This window comes from Chiloscyllium punctatum, chromosome 27 (assembly GCF_047496795.1).
Source record: "Chiloscyllium punctatum isolate Juve2018m chromosome 27, sChiPun1.3, whole genome shotgun sequence".
NCBI classification, from domain to species: domain Eukaryota; kingdom Metazoa; phylum Chordata; class Chondrichthyes; order Orectolobiformes; family Hemiscylliidae; genus Chiloscyllium; species Chiloscyllium punctatum.
The window spans coordinates 33,146,513-33,172,077 of NC_092765.1; the positions used below are offsets into that span (position 1 = coordinate 33,146,513).

General features: G+C 41.6%; 1 protein-coding gene across 5 annotated transcripts in view; it reads right to left on the reverse strand.

The window, feature by feature from the left end:
- Positions 1 to 25,565, reverse strand: part of LOC140453638 (disks large-associated protein 2-like) — a 723,320-nt gene that overhangs the window by 84,234 nt on the left and 613,521 nt on the right. For all 5 annotated transcript variants that reach the window (XM_072548503.1, XM_072548501.1, XM_072548502.1 and 2 more), the window contains one exon: positions 11,277 to 11,497. In XM_072548503.1, the coding sequence (XP_072404604.1) occupies positions 11,277 to 11,497 (221 nt within the window). The remainder of the gene's footprint in view (positions 1 to 11,276; positions 11,498 to 25,565) is intronic.

Sequence of the window (25,565 nt, forward strand, 5' to 3'; positions counted from 1 at the left end):
ACACAGCTGGACACGGCAAAAATAAAGAGTGGTGAAACAAAGGTAAGACAGTAAAAATAAAACAGACCCTTTTGAACAATTGCTAGGGAACAATGGGACCAGACAGCATGACTCTGAGCGATCAACATTTGCAAGGTCATGCCTCTGAGTCAGAGGGTTATTTGTTGAAATCCCACAACACAAGGTCTGAATTTATAATATAGATTGAGACTGCAGTGCAATACTGAGGGAGGGCTGCATTGTCAGTCATGCTGACTTTAGGCAAAGATGATGACCAGAGGGCCAGCCTGCCCTCTCAGGTGGATGTAAACGATTGCTATCTTGAGGAAAAGGAGGGGAACTCTCTCCCCAGATGTTCTGGCTAATATTTGTCCCTAAAGCAAAGCCATTGGGTAACAGAATGCTTGGTCTATTACACAGCAGTTTGTGGAATCTTGCTATGTGAAAATTAGCTTCTGTTAAAATTGTCAGTGCACTTCCAAAACGTTTCACTGGCTGTCAAGTATTTTGGAACATCCTGCGCTCACTGAAAATGGGCAAGTCCTTTTTGTTCTATTGTAGTGGGAATTCAAAAGAAAATCAGAGCTTTTCGAACATGTGCAACATCTTCAGCCTGTGGAGAAAATGTCAGGTAAAATGTCAGCTGAATGGGTCTACTTCATTCATACAGATCCCAAAATAAACATTGCAGATGACAGCTATGTTATTACTGTCACCCCTAAGTATACTTACAATACTTAAACGTCTCTTAAAATGACAGGGCTGGGATTTATCCAAAAACCTCACTGTTTCTTGTATTACTGGAGTCAGCTATAAAGATGCTTTCCTCTTTCATTTCAATTGTGTGTAATGGCACAATTGTAATTAGGAAATGGATTGGATGGTTGATCCTAAACTGAACCGTTTTGTAACTAATAATCACTTTACTGCAATTCAACCAACCTTTCTAATATCCTTAAAACTCCTGGATCATGCAGGGTATTCATTTTCAACTGCTGTCTACAGGTGGCAGCACAGAATCACAAATTACTGAGAATGAACTGTGATTTTTGAGTGAGATATATAAAATGCTGATGATTCCCTTAAAGAAAATACAGAATTCTGGCAGATGAGTGGTCAAAAATGTAAGATAATTTCTCGGACAAAATGAATGCAATTAATCCAAATGTAAGGGAGCTTTGTGGCTCTTGTGGCGCCATAGTCTTGCCAGACAATAGAGGCTGCTCTCTTATTAGAGAGGAGCGACTGGTGGTGATTTAACCTGAGGGCTACCAGATCTCAGGCAAGGGAAGAGGTTGAGAAGGAGAGCCTTTCATGGTAACCTCAAACAGGTGATGGAAATTGAACCCACGCTGTTGGCATCACATTGCTCTGCAAGCTAACAATCCAGCCAACTGGGCTAAAAGGAAGCTTTACCACAGTGTGGTAATTAATTATTAGCTCTCAAAACAAGGATGTCCCCCAAGGTGATAAAGGTATCAACTCAACAGTAAAATCTTGGCTGTGTACTACATCATCAAATCCTGCCATGATACCACAGTATCTCTTGCTTTGGTCCAATAAACAGGAAGACTCCAGATCTCGCCACTTGGAGATCTATGAAACTAATTTTCCAGCAGTGCTCAAATTTTCTGGCTTCGTAACAGTAGTTGTGGCTATTAAAGTAGAAAATTGCAAGTGGGCGGCAAGTTGCTCCTATCCATCCCATGATTAATAATATTGGCTTAGCTTTACAGTCAACAGTGAATGAACACACGAGCTGCTCATTTCACTTATACTTCACATGGGCACTGGGCTGAATTTTTATGAAGCTCATTGAGGCTGGAACAATGGCAGCTAGACACACTTAATCCCCAGACAGTCTCCCAGTGGAGGCAAAAACACATCTGGTTAAACCAGATAGTGGAAGGCGACTGACACGGGATTCTCAAACGTCAAGAGTGTAACAGTGAGTATATTTATGAGTGAGTGTGTGTGTGTATGTGTGTGAGAGAGAGAGAGTGAGAGTGAATGTGTGTGTGATTGAGTGAGTGTGTGTGAGAAAGATTGTGTGTGACTGAGTGGGTGTGTATGTGAGTGAGAGTATGTGTGTGTATGATGTTTGTCCCTGGAGTGTAGGAGGTTGAGGGGTGGCCTCAAAACTTTGAGGGATATACATAAGGTGAATAGTCAAGTCTTCTTCCAAGGTACAGGAGTCCAAAAGTAAAAGGCATAGGTTTAAGGTGAGAGGGGAAAGATTTAAAAAAGACAACTTTTTCACACAGAGGGTGGTTCTTATGTGGAATGAACTACAGAGGAAGTGACACATGCAGGTACAGTTATAACATTTAAGACATTTGGACAGGTATGAATAGCATACGTTTACAGAGGTATGGGCCAAAAGCAGGCAAGTGGGACTACTTTAGTTTTGAAAACTTGGTTGTCATGGACAGGTTGAACCGGAGGGTCTGTTTCTACGCTGTATGACTCTATGACTCTTTAAGATCATTATTGACCTGTGCTGGCCCACATGTGACTCGACATCCATCATAATTAGCTATTACGATGGGGCATAGCTTTAAATTAAGGGGTGGTAGGTATAGGACAGATGTTAGGGGTAGATTCTTTACTTAGCGAGTCGCGAGTTCATGGAATGCCCTGCCAGTAGCAGTGGTGGACTTTCCCTCTTTATGGGCATTTAAACGGGCATTGGATAGGCGTATGGAGGATGGTGGGCTTGGATCGGCGCAACATCGAGGGCCAAAGGGCCTGTACTGCGCTGTATTTTTCTATGTTCTATGTTCTATAATGTTGCTGATTTGTAATGCCCCTGAAATGGCCTGGCAAGCCATTCTGTAAAGTCCTCCTCACTACCAACTGGTGTGAAAATTGGGAGGGCTCTCCCATGCAGAACTCAGAGAGTCATAGAGACCTACAGCATGGAGACAGGTCCTTCGGCCCAAATTGGTCCATGCCGACCAACATGTCTGTCCATGTTAACCCCATTTCCTTGTACTTGGCACATATCCTTCGAAACCTTTTCTATCTATTTGTCCAAATGTCTTTTAAATGTTGTTAATGTACCCGCCTCAACCGTTTCCACTGGCAGCTCATTCCATATGTGTAAAAAAAGTTGCTTCTTAGGTTGCCTTTTATTCTTTCCCCCCTAACCTTCACTGATACCCTCAGTTCTAGTCCTTGATTCCCCAACCCTGGGAAAAAGACTGAGTAAATTCACCCTATCCATGCCTCTCATGATCTTCTACACCTCTATAAGGTCCCTCTCAGTTTCTTACGCTCAAAGTCCTAGCTTGGATGCTATGATGGTTCTACGTTCACCCTCTCCCTATAACTCAGATCATTGAGTCCAGGCAACATCCTTGTAGTTTCTTCTGCACTCTGTCCAGTTTAATAACATCCTTCCTATAGCAAGGTGACCAAAACTGAACACGATACTCCAAGTGCGGCCTCACCAATGTCCTGTATAACTGAAACATAACTTCCCAGCTTCTGTCCTCAGTGCCCTGAATGATAAAGGCCTTCTTCACTGCCCTGTCTACATGTGACTCCACTATCAGAGAACTGTGAACCTGAACTCCAAGATCTCTCCATTCCACTAGAATCCTTAAGGCCTTACTGTTCACCATGAAAACTCTACCTTGATTTGACTTTCCAAAATGCAAGACCTCATACATATCTATATTAAACTCTATTTGCCATTTCTCGGCCCACTTCCCCAGCTGATCAAGGTGCTGCTGCAATTTCTGATAACCTTCCTCACCGACTAAGTAACAGATTGACAATATCCCATGCACCACTGTCACCATGCCTGGGAATGTCCTGTACACGCTGGCAGGACAGATCTACCCAGCAATGTGGATGCCAGTCTTCAACCAATTTGATCCATTCTATGATGGGAGGGAGTGCAGTATACAGTTGGCAAGGAACTGTGCTGGGAGTCCTCAATATTGACTCCCTGAATTCTCATGGCAGGAGGGCAAAGCTGGGCAAGGAACCTCTTGCTGATTACCAAGTATTGTCACACCTCAGCTGCTGAAACAGTATTCCTCCATGTTAAACACCATTTGAATGAAACACTGAGGGTGGCAAAGGCACTGAATGTAGGGATCTTCAAGAGTCATCACCAAGAGTGACTTGGCAGCACCATGATTGACCCAGTTGGCTGGTTGCTAAAGGACATAGTGGTGAGACCGAGTCTGAGACAGATGATGAAGGAACCAAGAAAAGGAAAATATTGATTTGACCTTGGCCTCACCTATCAGCTTGCCACAGAAGCACCTGCGCATAACAGAATCGTTAGGAGTGACTAACCCACAGAAAATGATGTCTCACCTTCACAATGAGAATAGGCAAAAGTGAGGACTGCAGATGCTAGAGATTAGAGTCAAGATTAGAGTGGTGCTGAAAACACACAGCAGGTCAGGCAGCAGCCAGGGAGCAGGACAATCGACGTTTCGGGCAGGAGCCCCTCATCAGCCCTTCCTGCTGAAGGGGCTCCTGCCCGAAACGTCAATTTTCCTGCTCCTCGGATGCTGCCTGACCTGCTGTGTGTTTCCAGCACCACTCTAATCTTCACAATGAGAATCCCTTACATTGTGTGGTGTGGCATGACCACTATGCTACATTTCAAACAGATTCAGCAAGTCAAACCTAGGCATCCATGAGGCACTGTGGGCCACCAATAGCAGCAGAAATGTTTTCAAACACCACTTGTAAGATCATGGTGCAGCATATCTCCCATTTTAGCATTACCATAAAGTCAAGGGATGCTGCCTGGTTCACTGAAGAGTGCAGGAGGGTATGTCAGGAGTAGCACCAGGCATACCTAAAAATGAGACGTTAAATGGATGTAGCTGCAAAACAGAATACTTGCCTGCAAAACACCAACAAGTAATAGTTGAGAGATCATGCAATGAATGGTTCTAGTCTAAGCTCTGCACTTCTGTCATATGCAATTGTGAATGATAGTGGACAGTTAAATAGCTAACAAGGATCTGCATACATCCTCCACAAACATGGAGCCCAGTATAGTTCAAAGAACAAGGTTGAAGCATTTGCAAGCATCTTCAACCAGAGATATTGAGTGGATGATCCCTCCTGGCCAACTTCTGAGGTCCCCAGCATTGTAGATAACAGTCTTCAGCCAATTTGATTCATTCCATATGACATCAATAAACAATGGAAGGCATCTGACACTGCAAAAGTTTGAGTCTTTGTGACATTCCAGCAAATATTGAAGGCTGAAACACTGAAAGCATGTTCCTGAACTAACCACACCCCAAACCAACCTGTTTCAGTATGGCTACAACAATGATATTCACCCAACAATATGAAACATTGCCCAGGAATGTCCTGTCCAAAAAGGCAGGATAAATCCATATTGGCCAATTGCTGTCCTGTTAGACTACTCTCAATCATTTAAAAAAAAACATGGCAGCTGGGCCACCATCAGTAAAGTGATTGAAAGGTTCATCAAACGGTGCTATCAAGAATACTTGATCAGCAAAACCTGTTCACCTTTATTCAGTTTGGGTTCTACCAGCTCCATGCAGTTCTGGACCTCATGACAGCTTTGGTATTCAAACCTGGACAAAAGAGCTGAATCTGGACAAAAGAGCTGAATCCAGGAAGAGAGGCATGAGTGACTGCCATTGACAATAAGGACTCGAGCGTGGTATCAAAGAGCCCCTACCAAAGCTGGAGTCAATGGAAATCAAAGGTGAAACTCTCAAACGGGAATACTAAAGACACGGACGATGGTTGTGGTTGTTGGAGGGCAGTCATCTCAGTTCCAGGACAGCTCCTCAGAGTATTGCCCAAGGCCCAACCATCCTCAATGGCTTAATCAATGACCTGCATTCGCTGTAAACTCAAAACTGGGACTGTCCACTGATAATTGCAAAGTGTTCAGTACAATTCATGACTCCTGAGATACTGAAGTGTATGTAGCAAGATTAGAGTAACAGTCAGACTTGGGCTGAGAAGTGGCATGTAATATTCATACCACATGTTTATCCAGTAGTGACCATCTCCCTTGGCATTAAATAGTATTACCATTGCAGAATTCACTACCATTCACTTCCTGTTGATTACCATTTAAGAGAAACTGGAACAGTCATATCAAATATCTTGGTATTTCACCACGAATTTCACCAAAGAGCCTTAGACAGTACCTTGCAAACCCACATTCACTACCATCTGGAAGGATAAGTGCACAGATACATGAGAATACCATGACCTTCAAGTTCTCTCCAAACTACACATCATTCTGACTTGGAAATATGTCACCTTTCCTTTACTGTCGCTGGGCTGGGTCAAAATCCTCAAATACCCTCCCTCAGGCATTGTGGGTCATTCTATAGCACATGGACTGCAATGGTTCAAGGAAGCAGCTCACCATCACCCTCTCAAGGGATGGAAAATAAATGCTGCCTTAACCAGCAACCCCCATGTCTCATGAGCGAATAAAAAATTCCTTTGAAAAGCAGATCAACGTTTCACTAGGCTGATATCGGGGATGGCAGGATTGTCACATGAGAGATTGGTTTGAGGAGACCTGTATTCACTAGTGTTCAGAAGAATGAGAGAGAATCTGATTGAAACATTTCAAATTCTAACAAGGCTGGACAGACTAGATGCAGGAAGGATTCTTCTCCTTGTTGAGGAGTTTAGAATCAAGGGTCTCAGGATATCGGGTCGGCCATTTAGACAGTGATGAAGAAACATTGCTTTATTAGCAGGGTGACCAAAGTATGAAATTCACTGCCAAAGAAAGTTGATATTTAGGTAAGAGACTGATCATTTAAAATATATTAGAGGCATCACAGAATATAGAGAGAAAGTGAGAATATCGTGCTGAGATGGAGGGTCAGTTACAATCACACGGAATGGCAGAGAAAGCATGAAGGTGTAGGAAGATCCCTCTCCTAATCTCTATTTCTAGGAAGTCACCTCCTGTCTCCCCAGAGCCGGTCTACAATCTACAAGGCACAGGTCAGGTGTGCAACAGAATCCTTTCCACTTGCCTGGATGAGTGCAGCTCCAAAAGCATTCGAGAAGCTCAATGTTGGTCAGAAAAAGAAGCCCACTTGATTGACACCCCCCAACCATGACTTTCAACATTCACTCTCCTCACCAGTAACATGTGGCAGCAACAGTGTGCACCAAGTTTCTCCAGACAATGCCTTCCAAAGTCACCACCAGAACCACCTAAATGACGAGGGGAGTGTAAGTATGGGAAAGGTACCAGCTCCAAATCACACACTCTCCTGACTTGACTGACATTCCTCCACTGACTCCAAGTCACAAAGTTGGGACTCCCGTCCAAGCAACATAGTAGTTACAACATGAGGATGGCAGCTGTTTCAGATGCAGTCTCACCACTGCCCTCACAAGGGCAGTTAGGCACGGTGAACAAAAGATGTGTGGAAGTTCCAAGAGCAATTATACATAGATTTCCATAATGCATCAAATATAAGGGTAGCGCCTGAACTTCCAACATCATCAGGAGATTGAGAGTCAAAAGAATGGATTATTATTTTACATCACTGTTTCACACAAAGTTTAGTAGCTAATGTACTTCTCAAAGTGAAAATGGTCAGGGCTGTGAGTGGGACATTCCTTTTCTTGATCACAAGATGGCGGCGGCGGCAAGGTAAGATGTGTTCGGACTCTGTGCCCATACGCTCCTGCTCAGCTAGCCGGCCGCATTCTTCTTTGTTCTTTTCTTTCTTCTTTTCCCTTTTGTGTCAGAGTTCACCGTTTCTTCTGTGCTGTGGCTGCAGTGGAGGAAGGCAGTAGCCAGGGCCTGCGGTGGTGGCAGATCTGGGTGTTGGTTCCTCACGGCTGTCGCTTTATTGGATGCTTCATTATCGACGGGTGTGGTCTGATGCTCCTGGTGGCAGCGGTGTGGTGGCTACAGTGGTGGCGGGATGGTGGTTCAGTTCGTTCCTCGTGGCTATGACGACAATGCGGTGGCTTTGGGCAGCGAGTGAAGTGGTGACAGTTCAAGCGATCTCTTCAGTGTTGGCGGCTTGGTGGTCTGGTCTGTCCCTCCTTACTCTGGCTTCGGCAATGACAGTGGGGTGGGTCCAGTCCAGAAATCCTTGCTTTGGTGGCCTCAAGGGGAGTGATGGCATTCCTTTGCCACTCCAGAATCCCAGGAGCCATGGAGGGAACAAAAGATGAACTTTGTTCTAACTTTGTCTCAACATTTTCTTTTCTTAGCTTCTCTAATTAAAATGATATCCAATTGTGATGACATATCTCACTGTATTTTCATAAATACATGCGATAATAAATTGCTATGCTATCCTCTTCTGTATGTTTTGTGTCAGTGACAGCATCAGCCATGCTAGAAATGTGCAACTGACTGGAGGTTAAAGCTCCATCTACACTGCTCAATGATATGCCTGGCCTCAGACTTGGCTTGGTTGCCATCCCTTGAAAAACTGCTGTGAGCTACCGCCCATTCCCACAATGGTCATTGTCCCAACTTCTCTGAAAGAATCTGTCAAATGTCAGGCGGGATTATTGGTCGTTTCATACTACTGACATGCACAGACTGGAAATGGGACAGATCTTGCGCAAACTCATTTTATCAGGGGTCTTCTCTCTGCCAGTTTTGGGATGTTCATATCCATTGTACCTGACCAGAATACAAGCCCAGGTTCAAAACGTGAGAGCATTTTATCCAGCATTTGCCAGTTTATAGGCCCGTTATGATGAGGCCATTCCAGTAGGTAAAATTGAACGGCAGCCTGTAAATTTGAGATCATCATCAGAAACAAAAATTGCAAGCACTTATTGTGATTTGTTTTATAGCATTACTTCCATTGTTTTGGAAGATTGCGAACTGATAGGTACCGATATGCACTGTACCTTTTAACTGGCAAATTTACTTGAATATGCAATTCTGGCAAAAATTCTGAATAAGTGCACTGATATGCGAGATATTCTTTTGCATTTAGCATCATGCAGAGATTTGTTTCCCCCAGAAACAGATAGCGCGTCCCTTGCAATCATGTGTTTACTGCCACTGTCCAGTAACTAGATTATCATTGCATGGCCAAAGATGGTAACAAAGTAACCCGTTTATAACAGGAATTGGATGAATTTGCAAAAATCAAGAAAACTGGAAACTGCATTGGATGCGAAAGCAGTAGATATATGGTGAAGCACACTAGTATTGATAAATTCTGTCTCACCCTATTCAGTTGTTTGAGATGAAGCATCAAATGTTCAGGGCAATTACAGAGAAACACAAGCACAGACCATTTCATTGCCTTCCCCACTCATGAAGGAACATAATGCACAATTGGAAAAGTCAAAAACTATTTCTCAAGTCAATAGATTTTATCTGGTTTACCAAGATAAAGGCATGATTTGACATTCCACTTGAACCACCAACAACAGCAATACAATGTCAGTAGTATCAATGAACCAGCTCAGAATTCACTCCCATTTTAAATGCACCAGTTTTATGCAACAGCAGCTTATGTTTTTTATGGTATATACACACAGTTTTAAAATCCAGAGCTTCCAACCAGGTTCTATCCATAAGCATTCAAAAATTGTAATTTCAACCAATCATGCTGGTCCAGGAAAGATAGTCAATTGTTAAGTACTTTTGAAATGTTTTTCATATGAAATGATATTTAATTTATGAAGAAATCGCCTGACTTACACTAACTAAGCTATTAAATGATCCATTAAAGCTTTTTAAAAGTCATTTTCAATGACAAAATCAGATTATTTGCAGTTGGAGGACTGCTGCATTTCTTTATTAAACAATTTATTTCTGCTCATAAGGACTCTTTCAGCTATCTTAATAAAATTGCACCAAGTTATCAAACCATTAGGATCATATCTTAAATGGAAAGAAGATAAAAGAAACAATTACGTTTTGTAACACCTATCAATTGTGCTGATTCATGAAAGAATGCATCTGAGATTATGCAAATGAATTTTAGTGCGCTCTTAAAACATGAAGCTAATCAATATAATTTCAAGTATATTTTGAATGCAATTTTCCAAACTGGAAACCTAGAGATTTATTCACATCTGCCACTATGTGGCTATCTATTTGCATAAAGCACTGGAGCATTGGACTCAATGCAGTCCTGAACTTTTTGCTGTGACAATACTATAGCTTTAAGAGATGTATATTGTCTTGTTTTTTTTGTAAGGGAAGGTTGAGACAGAGGCGCCGAGCTTGTTTTGCTTTTAAAGTTGGAGCAATAGACGCAGCCTGAATGAGTGGGGTCAAGCTCCCAAAGAACCAGAATTTTTAGTTTTAACTTTCAGTAGCAGTTGTTGGGATCTTGAAGCTCTTATTCCTCTCTCTGTTACAGCTAAAAGCTAGAGTTCTTTTTCTACTGCTGGAATTGCAGATGAAGTAATTTACTTTACTGAATTTGCCTTTGTCAAAGGTGTGTCTATAAGATTTTACTATATTGGAACAGTTAATTAATGGTAGTTAACTTATATAATATTTTGTTAAGTATTTCAATACAGTTACAGTTAAGCCAAATATTTTATTTTAATTTTGTCTGTATTTGAACTGTAGTGCAAAAATAAAGTGAGTTTTTCTTAAAGTCAAGTAGTTTGACCAATTGAATTTTATCTGGAATGCAATGCCTTGTATTTACATTTAAATTAAGAAAAGTTAGGGTCAAGGCTATCATCCTAATGTATTTTGAGGGGGTTTGTTCTGGTTCATAACAATGGCCACCCATAAATGCAGAGCGTTAATGCTATGTCAAGTGAAAACCTTGGTTGTGATTCCCTTCCAAACTCCAGGGAGACATTGAGGTCAATTGTACCATCCCGTATTCCCCACTGAGTTCTGACAACTTTGCCAAGAGAAAGTTGAGACTGCAGATTCTAGAGATCAGAGTCGAGAGTGTGGTGCTGGAAAAGCACAGCCAGTCAGGCAGCATCCAAGGAGCAGGAGAATCGATGTTTCCTGATGAAGGGGTTATGCCTGAAACATCAATTCTTCTGCTCCTTGGATGCCACCTGACCTCCTGTGCTTTTCCAGCATACTTTTCCAGATAACTTTGCCATCCAATATACAAATTAAAGCTTCCCTACAAACCATGCATCTTTTGTTTGTGAATTGGGTATGTATCTCTAGATGCCATTCATATGAAACATTCATGACATTAGTTTATATCCTGACTGTACGACAGATGTTTGGAATGAAGGTTATGAAACCCAATAAACAAAAAAACATGACAACAGATCCCATGCTGTTGGGATTGCATCAATCTTACTTTGAGCGACTCGGCTCACTGCTGCCTCCTGCACCTAACAATTTCGGATAGTTCTCATGCCGAGAAGCTCCTTTGGGTGACATCTTTGGGCTTGCATCAGAGTCTCCACTTTCATCATCGCCCATTGCTTTGATGTAGCTGCCACTGCGCATTCTCCGACAAGGAATTTCACCGTCTTTGTTCACTCCCGGATACCCACCACCCCATTCATCCTGGGGCACCTGAACAATCAATACAAAACAGAACAGATGCAGGAGTTAAATCAAGTACTGTGAGGAACATTGCTGACTGAAAGAATATATCTTTATGGAGCAAAATGGGCACTATATTCCCATCACTTCTTGACTAGTTATTTTTCATTTTACAACAAATTATATTTTGGTGTTACTTTAGCGACATGAATGCCTTTTTGAAAAGGTATGTAGGCAGAATGTCTTATTTGGTTTTGTAACAAGGACAGAGATATAGCCTACAGTCTGGCTTTGAAAAATATGCCAGTTTTTTTTGCCCTCAATCAGTGGGAGAAAATACCATTACAACAGAGAAACATTGTCATTTGTGTGATGCGAGCTTGTGTAATTTTAACAGCCTGTTGATGCCCTGTCAGTAGAGGCATCGCTTTCTGCTCTGCAGATTATTTGAACATATGTCGCCTTCCTTCATTTTCACTGCAGTAACATATTAAAATTCTTCGTTGAGTAGTATAACGGAAGCATTTTCACCTTCCAGAGTGCAGCACTTCTCGATGGTCCACCATCTTCTTGTCAAGAGCAAATACAGATGGTCAGCAAATTCTAACCTTACCAGTAGATGCCACATCCAATAATGCTTTTTTTTTAGAAAACGGAATGGCTTTTTAAACCCTCTTATTACTGAAAACTCTTTATTTTTTGAATCCTGTTTTTAACCTCTGGAAACTAACTTTAGCCGTGATCTCATTGCTGCTGCAAGTGAGCCAAGTCTAACAAAGCCAATTTATATACATCAGGAATCGACACAAGCCCAGAATAGTCATCCTTGAAAATAAGGATCTAATTAACCAGCATTAAATCTATGTTTCTGATTTCAGTTCAGTGTATAGTTGTCAGAAGCAGAACGCAGACAAATATACACACATCAATCCAAAGCAGATCTACCCTACAATTATCCAAGTGATTTCAATACATCCAGATGTTTCATAGCTACATCCAAACCAACCACATGCAATTTTCAAATGCTTGTCCTTTCACTGGTCTGTTCTATTGCTTCTTGTTCATAAAGTAAACTTTATTATCACAGACACAAAGGCGTTTATAAGAAACTTCTCTATATTAAGGAGGAGATAGTGGTGCTGTGGTGGTGTCACTAGTCTAGCAACCCAGAGGCTCAGGCTTAAGCTTTGGAAACTGAGTTCAAATCCTAACGTGGCTTTTCGCAAAACTTACGTTCAATTAGTAAATCTGGAATGTTAAAGCTTATCTCAGTAACAGTGACAATGACAACCAGCATCAGCTGCTGTAAAGACTCACTTGGCTCATGTCCTTGAAAAAAGGGAATCTACCATCCATGTGGCTCCAAATGTGGTTGACACTTGACCCTTAACAGCAACTTTGTTCAAGGGCAAATTATGACATCATAGTTTTGGCCAAAAAAAAGTTGGACATTCATTGATTACATGTTGACTAAGTCAGAAATCCTGACAAAGGAGCAGCACTCCAAAAGCTTGTGATTTCAAATAAATATGTTGGACTATAACCTGGTGTCATGTGACTTCTGACTTTGTCCACTCCAGTCCAACACCTGCACCTCCACAATATGTTTGCTTGGTTTTGCTTTTCAAACACTGTATTGGTTTGCCTCAGCTGCTGGTGATTTACTCCTGAATCAGAAGATTGTGGGCTTGAACCCTTGTGAACTTGATTATATGATCTAAGCTATCACTTCTGTGCAATAATAAGAATGTGCCACACTGTCAGATGCATGCACGTTCAATTGTGATTATGCTGTTGAAACAAAAATATTGCAAATGAGAAAACGTAACAAAATAAATGAGCAAGAATATCACAATGCTCTGAATTTTACAGGCAACTTTATTTCTCTGACACAACTTTTATACTGTATCTGGCTGGAAAACCATCCATTTTATATCATTGAGAGGAACATTTGTTTCCAAATGCTGAATTTAGATTTCTACTTCTGTTGCTGTCTATTCTGACAATGGGACAACCTCTTCAAAAAAGGAATTCAAATTAAACAGTAATAAAAGCATCGCTTATGAAGTCTCAATATGTTTGTACAATCAAGCACTGTTGATTGATGACCTCACAGGAGCAATTGTTACAGAGCAGATATTCAGTCTGACAGTGGGCTAATCAAATGCAAGCGCTTTTTAACAGAAATCACTCTGGGTTAGACTTCCCTGCAAGCATATTATTTTCATACTAAGATTGATAATTCCTTTACTTGTACAGTATCAGTCTCCGTATTTAAGAAAGATGTAAATGCATTGGAAGCATTTCAGAGAAGGTTTCCAAGACTAATACCTGGAGTGAGTGAATTGATTTATAAAGAAAGAACAATCTTGTATTCACTGGAGCTCACAAGAGTAAAGGATGATTTGTTTTAAAAACATAAGATCCTGTTGGTTCTTGACAGGATGGGTTTGGAAATGATGTTTCCTCTTGTGGGAGGATTTAGAACTAGGGGGTCACTTCTTAAAATAAGTGTTGTCCATTCAGGGTAGAGATAAAACTCTTTTGTTTACAAAGAGGTTCGTATGTCTTTGGCAACAAAAACAGAAATTGCTGGACAAGCTCAGCAGGTCTGGCAGCATCTGTGAATAGAAATCAAAGTTATCGTTTTGGGTCCAATCACCCTTCCTCAAATGAAGGAAGGGTTATCAGACGCAAAACGTTAACTTGGATTTCTCTTCACAGATGCTGCCAGACCTGCTGAGCTTTTCCAGCAATTTCTGTTTTTGTTTCTGATTTACAGCATCTGGAGTTCTTTCGGTTTTTATTCATGAGTCTTTGGATCTGTCTTCCACCAGAAGCAGTGGAAGCAGAGTCTCTGAATACTTTTAAGATGGAAGTTAATGGGTTCTTGATATGCAAGGTGGTGAAAGGTAATCAGGGTGGGTGGGAATGTGGAGTATTTAGATCAGCCAGGAATGTGGAGGAGGCTCAAAGTACCAAGTGACTTACTTCTCCTCCCAGTTTAGATGTGTGTATGTTCACCATGCGGGTAGATGCCTTCTTACACCTTTCAGTTGCAAATGTTAGCATCTTTTACATTTATATAGCACTTTGAACATAGCAAAATATCCCAAGGAGCATTTTCAAAGAAAATCTGACACTGTGTCTTAAAAAGAATGATTAAGACAGTTGACCAAAAGCTTTGGCAAAGCTGTAGGATTTTAAGTATGGCTTAAAGAGAGGGTAAATGTTGAGAAGGCATTTCCTGTTATGGAGGCGTCTCAAACAAGGAGACATTGTTGCAGAATAAGGGTACACCTGTGTACAAGTGAGATGTGAAGGAATTTCTTAAAAGAGGAGAAGAGAGTTGAAATTCTGGTAGCGTTTACGAAAGGAATTCTCGAGCTTGGGGATTATCTAGCAGAAGGCTACAACCATCATTAGTGAGATGAGGGGTGTGTTAGATGCCAGTATTTGCAGAGGGTAGAGATCTTGGAAGGTTGTAAACCTGGGGAATGTTGCAGAGACAGGTTTGTTAAGACCGTGGAAGTCTTTGAACACAAGGGTGGGGGAATTGTAAAACTGAAGCATTGTCACATCTGAAGGTCACAGATTACAGAGATTACAGACTAATGGGATTTATTTCAATGTTAGGATTGTCGATGAGTTCAAGCTTATGACATAGAAGGCTAGCTAGGACTAATTCATTCTGGAAATAACAAGTCACTAGTGAGGGTTTGAACAGCAGACAGGCTTAGGCAGGGATAAAGACAAAGTGATGTAACAAAGGGGAGAAGTAGGTATTTTCGGTATTGGTAGGGATGTGGGGCAGAATTTTAAGGTGGAAATGTCTTTCCTCACATGAAGAGAGGATAAGGATTGCAACTCTTGCTGATGTCAGCACTCTGTAGTGTTTAACACCCTTAGGGCTGTAAATGAGCTAGAGGTAGCATCTCTGCCTCTCACTCAGGGCGAGTTTCAGCTTCAGAGAGTTGCTGGTCAATCTTACTGTCTCAGGGTCACCACTATGGATGGCAGTCACTGCTGGAAGTCACCTTCAGTTCAGGTTCAATTCCAGGAGGGAGACAGTATCTGGGGGTATACTTTCGGGAGGTTGGAGTTGATTGGTAGACGTATGTCTAACATTGTAAGGGGTCCAGTATTATAGTGTGATCTCTCCTCTCCCTACTTCCAGCCCAAGCAGAGTAATTTAATATGCTTCCTCTCTGTTCATGACTCCTGTTGGCTGAAAACTGTTGCAGTAAGCGGTACTTAATTGGTCAATAAAGCCCCACAGTGGGAGCAGGAAGGCCTATGCATACCGTCTGTAAGATTGCAGACAGCCCAGGGTAGGTGGGAAAGTCTACTGAGTCTAGATTAGAGTGGTGCTAGAAAAGCACAGCAGGTCAGGCAGCATCTGAGGACCAGGAAAATCAATGTTTCAGGCAAAAGCCCGTCATCAGGAATAGAGGTAGGGAGCCTCCAGGGTGGAGAGATAAATGAGAGGGGGGTGGGGGTGGGGAGAACATAGCATAGAGTACAATAGGTGAATGGGGGTGGGGATGGAGGTGATAGGTCAGAGAGGAGGGTGGGGGAAGGTAGCAAAGAGTACAATGGGTGAATGGAGGTGGGGTTGTAGGTGATAGGTCAGAGAGGAGGGTGGACTGGATAGGTGGAAAGGAAGATAGGCAGGTAGGACAGGTCATGAGGGCGGTGCTGAGCTGGAAGGTTGGAGTTGGGTTGAGGTGGTGGAAGGGGAAATGAGAAAACTGGTGAAGTCCATATTGATGCCATGGGATTGAAGTGTCATTTCCCCTTCCCCCACCTCACCCCAGCTCCAACCTTTCAGCTCAGCACCGTCCCCATGACCTGTCCTACCTGCCTATCTTCCATTACAACTATCCACTCCACCTGCCTCTCTGACCTATCAGCCCTATTCACCTACTGTACTCTATGCTACTTTCTCCCCACCCTCACCCCCTTCTCATTTATCACTCCACTCTGCAGGCACCCTGCCTCTATTCCTGATGAAGGGCTTTTGCCCGAAATGTCGATTTTCCTGCTTCTCGGATGTTGCCTGACCTGCTGTGCTTTTCCAGCACCACTTTAATCTAGACTCTGGTTTCCAGCATCTGCAGTCCTTGTTTTTACCCTGGGAAGGTCCACTGAGGCCATTTAATGGCCCTCCTGCCTGCTGATCAATCAGCAAAGGGCCTCAAAATTCTGCCCATGCATCTGAAGCTCTTCGAAGGGTTAATGAGGTTTCAAACCACAACGGTTCAGCATCTGACAGTGGCTGGGGAAGGGAATGGAGTCACTGTCTCGAGCACAAAGGGGTGGCGGGATCTGAAGGCTATGACTTCAACAAGCCAGCAGACTGAGGCAGTGGAAAGGTTGAGAGTGGGCAAAGGGAGGCAGAGCTACGAGGCATGTGGAATGCCATGCTTATGTTTTCAGGTGGATTTGCTGGGAGGCATCATGTGGAAGAAGTAGGAGGGATGCTAAAGTTAAATCTTTGGGGGACACAAGATGTAATAGTGTGTTTCAATTACAACATTTAAAAGGATCTGGATGGGTCGATGAAGAGGAAGGGCTTAGAGGGATATGAGCCAAACGCTGGCAAATGGGACGAGGTCAGATTGGGAAGTCTGGATAGTATGGAGGGAGTTGGATCAAAGGGTCTGTTTCTGTGAAATACAACTTTAAGGTAGAATGCAAAGCCATTGAAGGTGATTCTCCAGTTACAGCTGGATAGATAAGAGAAAAAGGCACAAGAACAGGAAAAATAGGAGTAGGAGTAAGCTATTCAATCCCTCAAATTTGCCTCATTATTCTATAAGATCATGGCTAACCTGCCCCAATCCCCAAATTCTCTTTTTGTGATTGTTCCTCATAACCCTCAACTCCATAATATTTCAAAAATCTATCCATTCTTCCTTAAATACTTTCAGTTCTCACCCCGACAGGACAGAATGTATAACACTCTCGAGGAGAAGAAATTCCTTCACATCTCAGTTGTAAATAAGTGTACCCTTATTCTACAACAATGTCCCCTCGTATGAGATGCCCCCATGACAGGAAATATCTTCTCAACATTTACCCTTTCTTTTCCCCTCAGAATCATGTATGTTTCAAAAGGATCACTCCTTATTCATCTAACCTCTATAGAATAAAGGTCTAACCTGTTTAGCCATTCTTGATAAGTCAACCTTTTCATGCCATGAATCAGTCAAATGAATTTCTTTTTGAACTGCCTTCAATGTTAGTACGTCTTTTCTTAAGAACAGGACAACGATGTATACAGTAATCCAGGTAAGGCAACACCCTGTACAGTTGTAAAAACAAATTCCTAATTTTAAATTCCAACCACCCTCCCCAGCAAAAAAGGCCAAAATTCCTTTTGCCTTCGAAAGTAAAGGTTGTACAGAGGCGAAAGTCAGGACTGCAGATGCTAGATATTAGAGTTGAGAGTGTGGTGCTGGAAAAGCACAGCAGATCAGGCAGCATCCGAGGACCAGGAGAAGCAACATTTCAGGCAAAAGCCCTTCTTCAGGAATGGGGCTGGGAGCCTCGGGAGTGGAGAGATAAATAGGTGGGTGGGTGGGTGGGGGGGTGCTAGGGGAAACGTAACAATAGGTGGGTGGAGGTGGGGGTAAAGGTGATAGGTCAGAGGGGAGGGTGCAGCGGATAGATGGGAAGGAAGATGGCACAGGTGAAACAGGTCATGAGGGCCATGCTGAGCTGGAAGGTTGGAACTGGGATAAGGTGGGGGGAGGGGAAATGGGGAAATGAGATTGCACATAGCTGAGCAACAATCCAAAAATAGTCTTCATTTTTGTCTAATTTGAGAAAAGAATATTTATTTCATTTCCCTTTCACACAGCTCCAATGTTGCAGCAATTGTCCAACCCTTGGTAATGATCAACTCATCTGGTATAAATTGTTGCTGTTGAGATTCCAACACCAGTTCTCACTGAGCCAGATCGAGATACTGTGCGTTGTGTATTTGTATAATTCCCTGCAGCTTGGCCTTATGTTTTCTCATGGTCTCTGTCATACACCATCTGTCCAAAAGGCTTCATATCGAAACTCCAGCTGCTAGGATTTATTGACCATGCAGGTGATCTAAAATCATCGCTCCTCAGTGACACATGACAAGGTGTGCTGACCGACAAGAATATTCCAAGTTCTGTGGTTGGCAGGTGTTCCCCATCTGAGGTCCAATCTTTCAATTTTGGTATATTTAAATATATACAGTCAAAAAACTATAGAAATTAGGATGCTAACAGAGTACCGTACAGACAGTTCTCGAAGTCTGTTAGCTGATCTTTAATGAGAGTATGGATGCCAATTGTCTTTACAGTCAATACTGAGATTTCAAGAATTGATTTAGTATACCAGGCAGCAGCAAAGAAGAGACATCAAAGTCAAAAATGTGTAGCTTTGATATGAAAATTCACACAAAATATTAAATTTATGAATGTGCAATACAGACCCATAGTGTACACTGTTACAGACTTCAATTGAGTTGAATTGAGAAATTGAAGCTTATGGCATTTGTTAAATGAAAATTTAATGCATTCATGGGACATTCTTCTGCCTTTTCTATTAGTGAATCTTAAATGGGTTAAGTCCTAAATTAAAATTGCAGATAGTGATACAATGCTAAAATAAGGTGAATGCTCATTTACTAGATTTGTGGAAGGTTCTTGTGCTACATTTGAGAAATGTAGACAAAAATTGACATCAAATATTCTTTGACTGTGCAGTATCACATTAACCATGCCCTGACACTGCTTGGCTTGGTATGAGCAGTGTCTGAATCAGAAGGTTCAAGTCCCACAACAGGACCTAAGCAAATGGCCTAAGCAAACATTGCAGTATAGCACTGCTCAGAGAAGCTGTTGATCAGACGAGAGAAATGAGGTACCTGTCTCCTTGTTCGTGTTGGGTGTAAAAGTATCTTTGGAAGTTTTTAGAAGATGGACAGTGCTCATAGACATTCATCCTTCAGAAACAGATTAACTCGCTGTTCATCAACATTGAGGGCCGGAGGGCCTGTACTGCGCTGTAATGTTCTATGCTCTATGTTTTGTGAGACCGTGTTGCGATGAAATTGGCTTCACATTGGACAACAGGAGTAAACCATTTGTTGTGAAGCATCTTAAATTGTTCTGAGCCACAAAGGAAGTTTTATATTTAGATAAGTTCCCTCTTTAGGTTTTGAAGGTAGTTTGGTGCAAGGCATAGTTTAACTTGGCTCAGAATCTTACCGTACAGGAAGTGACCATTTGGCCCATCATGACCATGTATGTCTTTGGAAGAGTGATTGAATTAGACGGCTACTCTGCTTTTGTCCCAGATCCCTGTGAAGCTAACCCTTCAAGTAAATACTCAATACCTTACTGCTTGAAAAGTCATGGAGCAGAACTGGTAACAAAGTACACTGGGGCACTGCTATAAATAACATGCTCCTTGGGCACCATATTGAGAGAACATATTATAGGTGAGATAGCAGTACAACAGTCTGACAAAGACAGTAAGGTAAAAACAATGACTGCAGATGCTGAAAACCAAATACTGGATTAGTGGTGCTGGAAGAGCACAGCAGTTCAGGCAGCATCCAACGAGCAGCGAAATCGACGTTTCGGGCAAAAGCCCTTCATCAGGAATAAAGGCAATGAGCCTGAAGCGTGGAGAGATTGGCAATTATCCACAAGCCAAGGTTAAAGCTGTGGGGATACAGCTTCAAGTTTCACCATGATGGAGTTCCAAATTCAGTGAAGGAAATCTAGAACTGAATATTAGTTTCATGGTCACCATCACTGTAAAAACCTAAAACCAAAATATCTGTGGATGCTGGAAATCAGAAACAAGACCAGAAATTGCTAGAAAAAAAAACTCTGCAGGTCTGGCAGTATCTGTGGAGAGATATGAGAGTAAACAGTTCGGTTTCAGTGACCCTTCTTCAGTCACTGGACTCAAAACGTTAACTCTGCTTTCCCTCCACAGATACTGCCAGACCTGCTGAGTTTTTCCAGCAATTTCTGGTTTTGTTTCTGATGATTAAAAGTTATGTTGTCACTACTGTCCTTTAGGGAAGGATATCTGCCACCCTCACCTAGCGGGCCTGTTTGTGACTCCAGCTTAGCAGGAACGTGGTTGACTCTTAACTGCCCTCTGAAAAGATTTAGGAAGTCATTCAGTTCAAGGGCAGTTAGGGATGGGCAACAAACTGGTCCTGGCAGCAACACCAAGCACCCATGAAATAATAAGTTACAATGCCCTTTTGTAAATGTCAGGCTAGTTGCCAGATCAATGTACACCATCTTTTGTTCTTCCTTTATAACCATACTTTTGGTTGTATAAATTATATAACTATATAAAACATTTATATATCACAACTACTGCAGGCCCTTTATTGATAGTTCTTTTTTAAAAAAGTAAATCCTATATTGTTTGCCTTTGTTAAACCCATGGTGGCATTTTGAAATTTGGGTTTGCAGAGTTAGCCACAACAGCTTTGTAAACTAACTTGTTTGCCGCTATTTAGTTTATCCTTCTGTCCTTTATTGAGTGATGCGATATTAGCTCCCCTGCACTTGCTCAGCACAGTTCACACATCTAAGAGAGTTGAGGAACCATGTTCAAAGCTGCAGATTTCTTTCAGTGGGGCTTGCAATACATTCCAAGAGGAACCAGTGCTTTATCTACTGAGTTCAGCTAAATGTTTTCAGAACTATATCCTTTTCTACATTTACCTTGAACAGATTTCACCCCTACTTTCATCTGACATATTTATATTCTGAGTTTCATCGCGATTTGTCAACACAAATGCTCAGCTAAAATCTTCAAGAGTAATATACCAAAGTAATCCTGTACGCTCCCTTTTTGTCACTTTTTTAAACAAATTTCCTGTCAAAATCATTAGTTTCCTTTGCTTTAATCTGTTATTCTTTTTGCATTCCAATACTGAATTGCATTATACTGCAATTGTATCAGAATGAGGAACCACTCAGAACCTTTGGGAACTTTATCACATTTAATGAGGGAGATTTAATGTCAAAATCAAACCTGACTATCTGGAATGCACATCTGACATTTTTAAAGTACAAAAGAACATTGGTCCAGAAATTCAGCTGTGATGGCTGTGTACATATACTTAATTGGTGGGACTTAATGCAATCTTCTGGTAAATTGGACATGTAAACTTGTTGTTTTCCTACTTCTGCTCCAATTGATTCTGGAATGGGAAAGCTGTGGATGGACTTCTATCCATCCTACTGAGTCATTCAACCAGCAGTCACTGTTGGAAGCCCGAAAACCCAGCAGCATCGAGGTTACATGCTGGCTCCCAATGGGAGGGGAAGAGAGTAGGGGACACTGATTCTAAGGCACCCATTACCTTGAAGGTGGAACCTGCTGTGAGGCAACATTTCCCCCTGCTGATCAAGGGCAGGGAGAGAAATTGAGGGCACGGACCCCAAGCACAGTGAGTGCTGACCCTGACCCCAACCCTGACACCAAGACAGCAAGTGTGCTCAAGTTCTGATGTACACCCTGGGTCACCGCTGCTGATCACTCCTGCCAGCCCTCCATGCAATGCCCACATGGCATCATTCCCACGTGGCCTAGGTCCCTTGATGATTTGAGGCATGAGCCTGTGGAGCCAGTTGGGAGCTGTCACTATTTCAATGGCACTGCCAGTGATGGACATCTGCTGTACTCATTTTGACTGGTTGTAGGGTGGAGCCTGGTAGGATTGGGCACTGATTGGTGAGGGTTCTGAGAGTAAGTTTTCCCAATCTTTAAATGATCATCTCATTCCCAACAAGACATTCGTTTAATCCTTCATAATGAAATAATAAATTGGCTGCTTCTTTCCAACTATCTCATAACCCTGAAAAAGAAAATCAGATTTAGCGTCATTAACCTCCCCCCCCCACCACCACCACCCAGGATAAAATTACCCCTGTTGCTGTATAAGGTCTGTGGAGGATCATGCAAATTATAAAATTAAGCTCAAAGTTGTCAGTTTAAAAAAATGTTATTCACTTTCATCTCAATTTGTATTTTGACAATGCAAACAGATTTTCTTTTTGTGAAATTCTCCTCAGAAATAAGAACCTCAACTGCCCTTGCTGCTGTTCTCTGAGCCCTTCCATAAATAATTAGATTATTAAAATGGGGCATCATGTTCTAAATATAACCTTAGAGAGCTGGTACACTAGGTTTTAAATTATAATAAATTACTCTTGAGATATATGCCAATGGTTGATCAGTTGGTAACAGGTCTCCTATTGATTGGTGATGTTGGATCAAAAACCCCATCAGAATCTTTCTTCTTTCTCAACTTTAACAATGGATCTTTCTTCCAATATGCATCACTTCAGACTAGTTACCCGTAAGGGTGGGACCTTCCTGGCCTAGAGGTGGAAGGCCTGGAGAATGAAGTGAACTTCATCCCAGGCTGGTGTCTTACCATTTTCCCACCTTTGCCCCTGTTCGGTTCTGGGCAGAAGACTCAAGCTTCACCTTCCCACCCCGCCACCAACCGAACCATTTAAACAATCAATTAATTGGGTTGCAATTATTTCACCAGTGTGCAAAACAAGAAAGAACTGAAGCATGCCCTCCTGACTGGGTAACCCGTTTAGACAGACTGTTTGCTTGGGGAAAAAGGGGCCTCCTTTTATCTTAAGTAATTGATGAATGGTGGAGGGGGCTAGACCTAGGGATGGGGTGGGGTGACCCCTGAACATACAGGGGCTGCCAGGTTCTGATTGGCCAGAAACTCTCAGTGGATAGGACTTTCTGCACTGGGTTTCTCATTCTGGAACAGTGTTCTGACAGCCAATCATCTGCATGATTGTTGGAATATCTGGTGCGCTTTCTCATCTTTGTAGACTATGGCTTTCCTTGCCGGAAATTTCCTGCAAGATCCCAGCCTAAATTCTACTTCCAGCTCCTTGAACTATCTTGTATTTTTCATTCAACAAACGTTCCTGCACAAGTCACTCCATCTAAATCTTTCCTATTAACCATCAGCTTCAGCTTTCCATTACTGAACTGATTTTCAATCAAGCTCATCAATGTTAATCCTTTTAGTTCAGACACAAAGCTTTATTAGATGGCTTTGGAAAATCTATCAATTGGATGACTTAATAATTACTAACTATTTCAACCAGTGCCAACAAATTCACAATCTATTCTTGAAAAAGCAATACTGATGATTCTTACGGATTTTATTTTTCTCAATAAACACGATCATGGCACTTGATGTCTTGGCATATTTCTTTGACTGGAATATCATCTTCTGATTCATGGCTTGTTCCTTTCTGCAATTTTAAGATTATCTACCCTTTCTTTTGGAGTACTGACCCTGTCAGCAATTGCCAGCAATTGAACTATAGACATGAAAATGGCTGGAAAATGTTGAATCCTTCTCAGAGCATGAAACCCACTGATTACTGGCCACTCAACGTTCTGTAAGATCACCTGACAAACAAGTAAATCGATGATCACCATTGTGTGATGTCTCAAGGTCTCATGGCATTTAAGAGAAATACACATGATATCATCACTATTAAAAAAGCATGTGACCTCAGGTTATAAAGATCTCAACTTCTATTTATCTTAGATCATTTGAAGCATGTTTCTTTGTTATAACCTAATAGCTTTAATATTTGCCCTGATACTTGTTTGTCTGAGGAATGTACTATTTGTATATAATAGCTGCTTGTAATATTTATTTGTTGGATTCTTCAATGCCAAGATATTTACACCAAGTTTCTTTCTTTATGGGAGATAACATAAGCATTGCCACATCAGGCAAAATCCCCATTTAAAGACAAACACACATCAAAGTGGTAGCAGTAGCCATGTGTAAAGGATTCCAATACCTATGTGGCAGATATTTGGAAAACTAAATGAAGACCAACTGGAAAAGTCAGACAAAGGGAGAAACATTCATCCTTGAGCAGCATATCTTTCTGTCAATAAAACAATGGGGCAGATTGCAATATGGGGTATTAACCAACAAGAAAAGAGAGCAACTTTGTTTTTGATCAAAATGTAAGCTCTTTAAAGACAAAATAAATAATGCAGAGATTGTATTATTTATAAAGGATGAAGATCACTTTTGAGCTGAGACAAATGGCAGGCCTAGTCCAGAACGAACATTTGAAAGGTTAGAATCTTCTGATCCTGGCAGGTCATTCACAACAATAGCTGAAATATCTTGTTAATAAAAAAATGGTATTTTAAATGTACACTGATAAAATTAGGATACATGGCTCAAGGTAGTAAGATGCAATGCTTTTAAGGTGGAATTTGGGATAGCACAAACCTCACATGGAGTAGACATCCATGACACTATGACTGAATTCAACTGTTCAACTAGCAAATATAGTTTGACATTACAGACCAAGTGAAAGATATTCCCAAGAAAAGAGCTCTAAAACTTTTACTTGCTATTAGCAAGTTAACACAATTGCTCTTTCATGTATGATCAGGAAGATCCGTAAAAGATCTGGAAGTTTATCAATGACCAGCTCAAGGTAAAATTTAACTTCAGGTTTAACAGACAGGAGTTTATTAACCAGTTTGTCAGAGGGGGCCACAGCAAAGGGCATGATTATAAAAGAGGCTCACTGAATTAGTTGTCGCTTCCGTACCAATAAAACATTTAGCAAGGATACTTTAGGCAAGAAAAAGGATCATATTATTGATGCAGTACTTGAGGACTGTTGCAAGAATAAAATCAACATTAGTTACATGCACTAGATGCATACCAAACCAACAAAATCAGTAACAAGTGTGATCTGTCCCATTTGCCCAAAGACTGTCCAGCTTTTCTTAGTATCTGTAAAATATGGAGCACTAGTCACATGTGCAGAAAATCTGGTTCCTAAGGCTAGGCCAGGCCCCAGAACAAAACACAGCTAACTAAGATGATTCTATAACACTGGCAAAGAAGACACTAAGAAAGTGCACAAATGTATATACATCAAGGAGGCTCAGAGACAAAAAAAGCAAAAGGCAAGTATCAGAAGGTAACTAAGCTTTCCATATAGTTAACTTCACATGCCATGCCAATGGTGTAAGGCAATGAGGA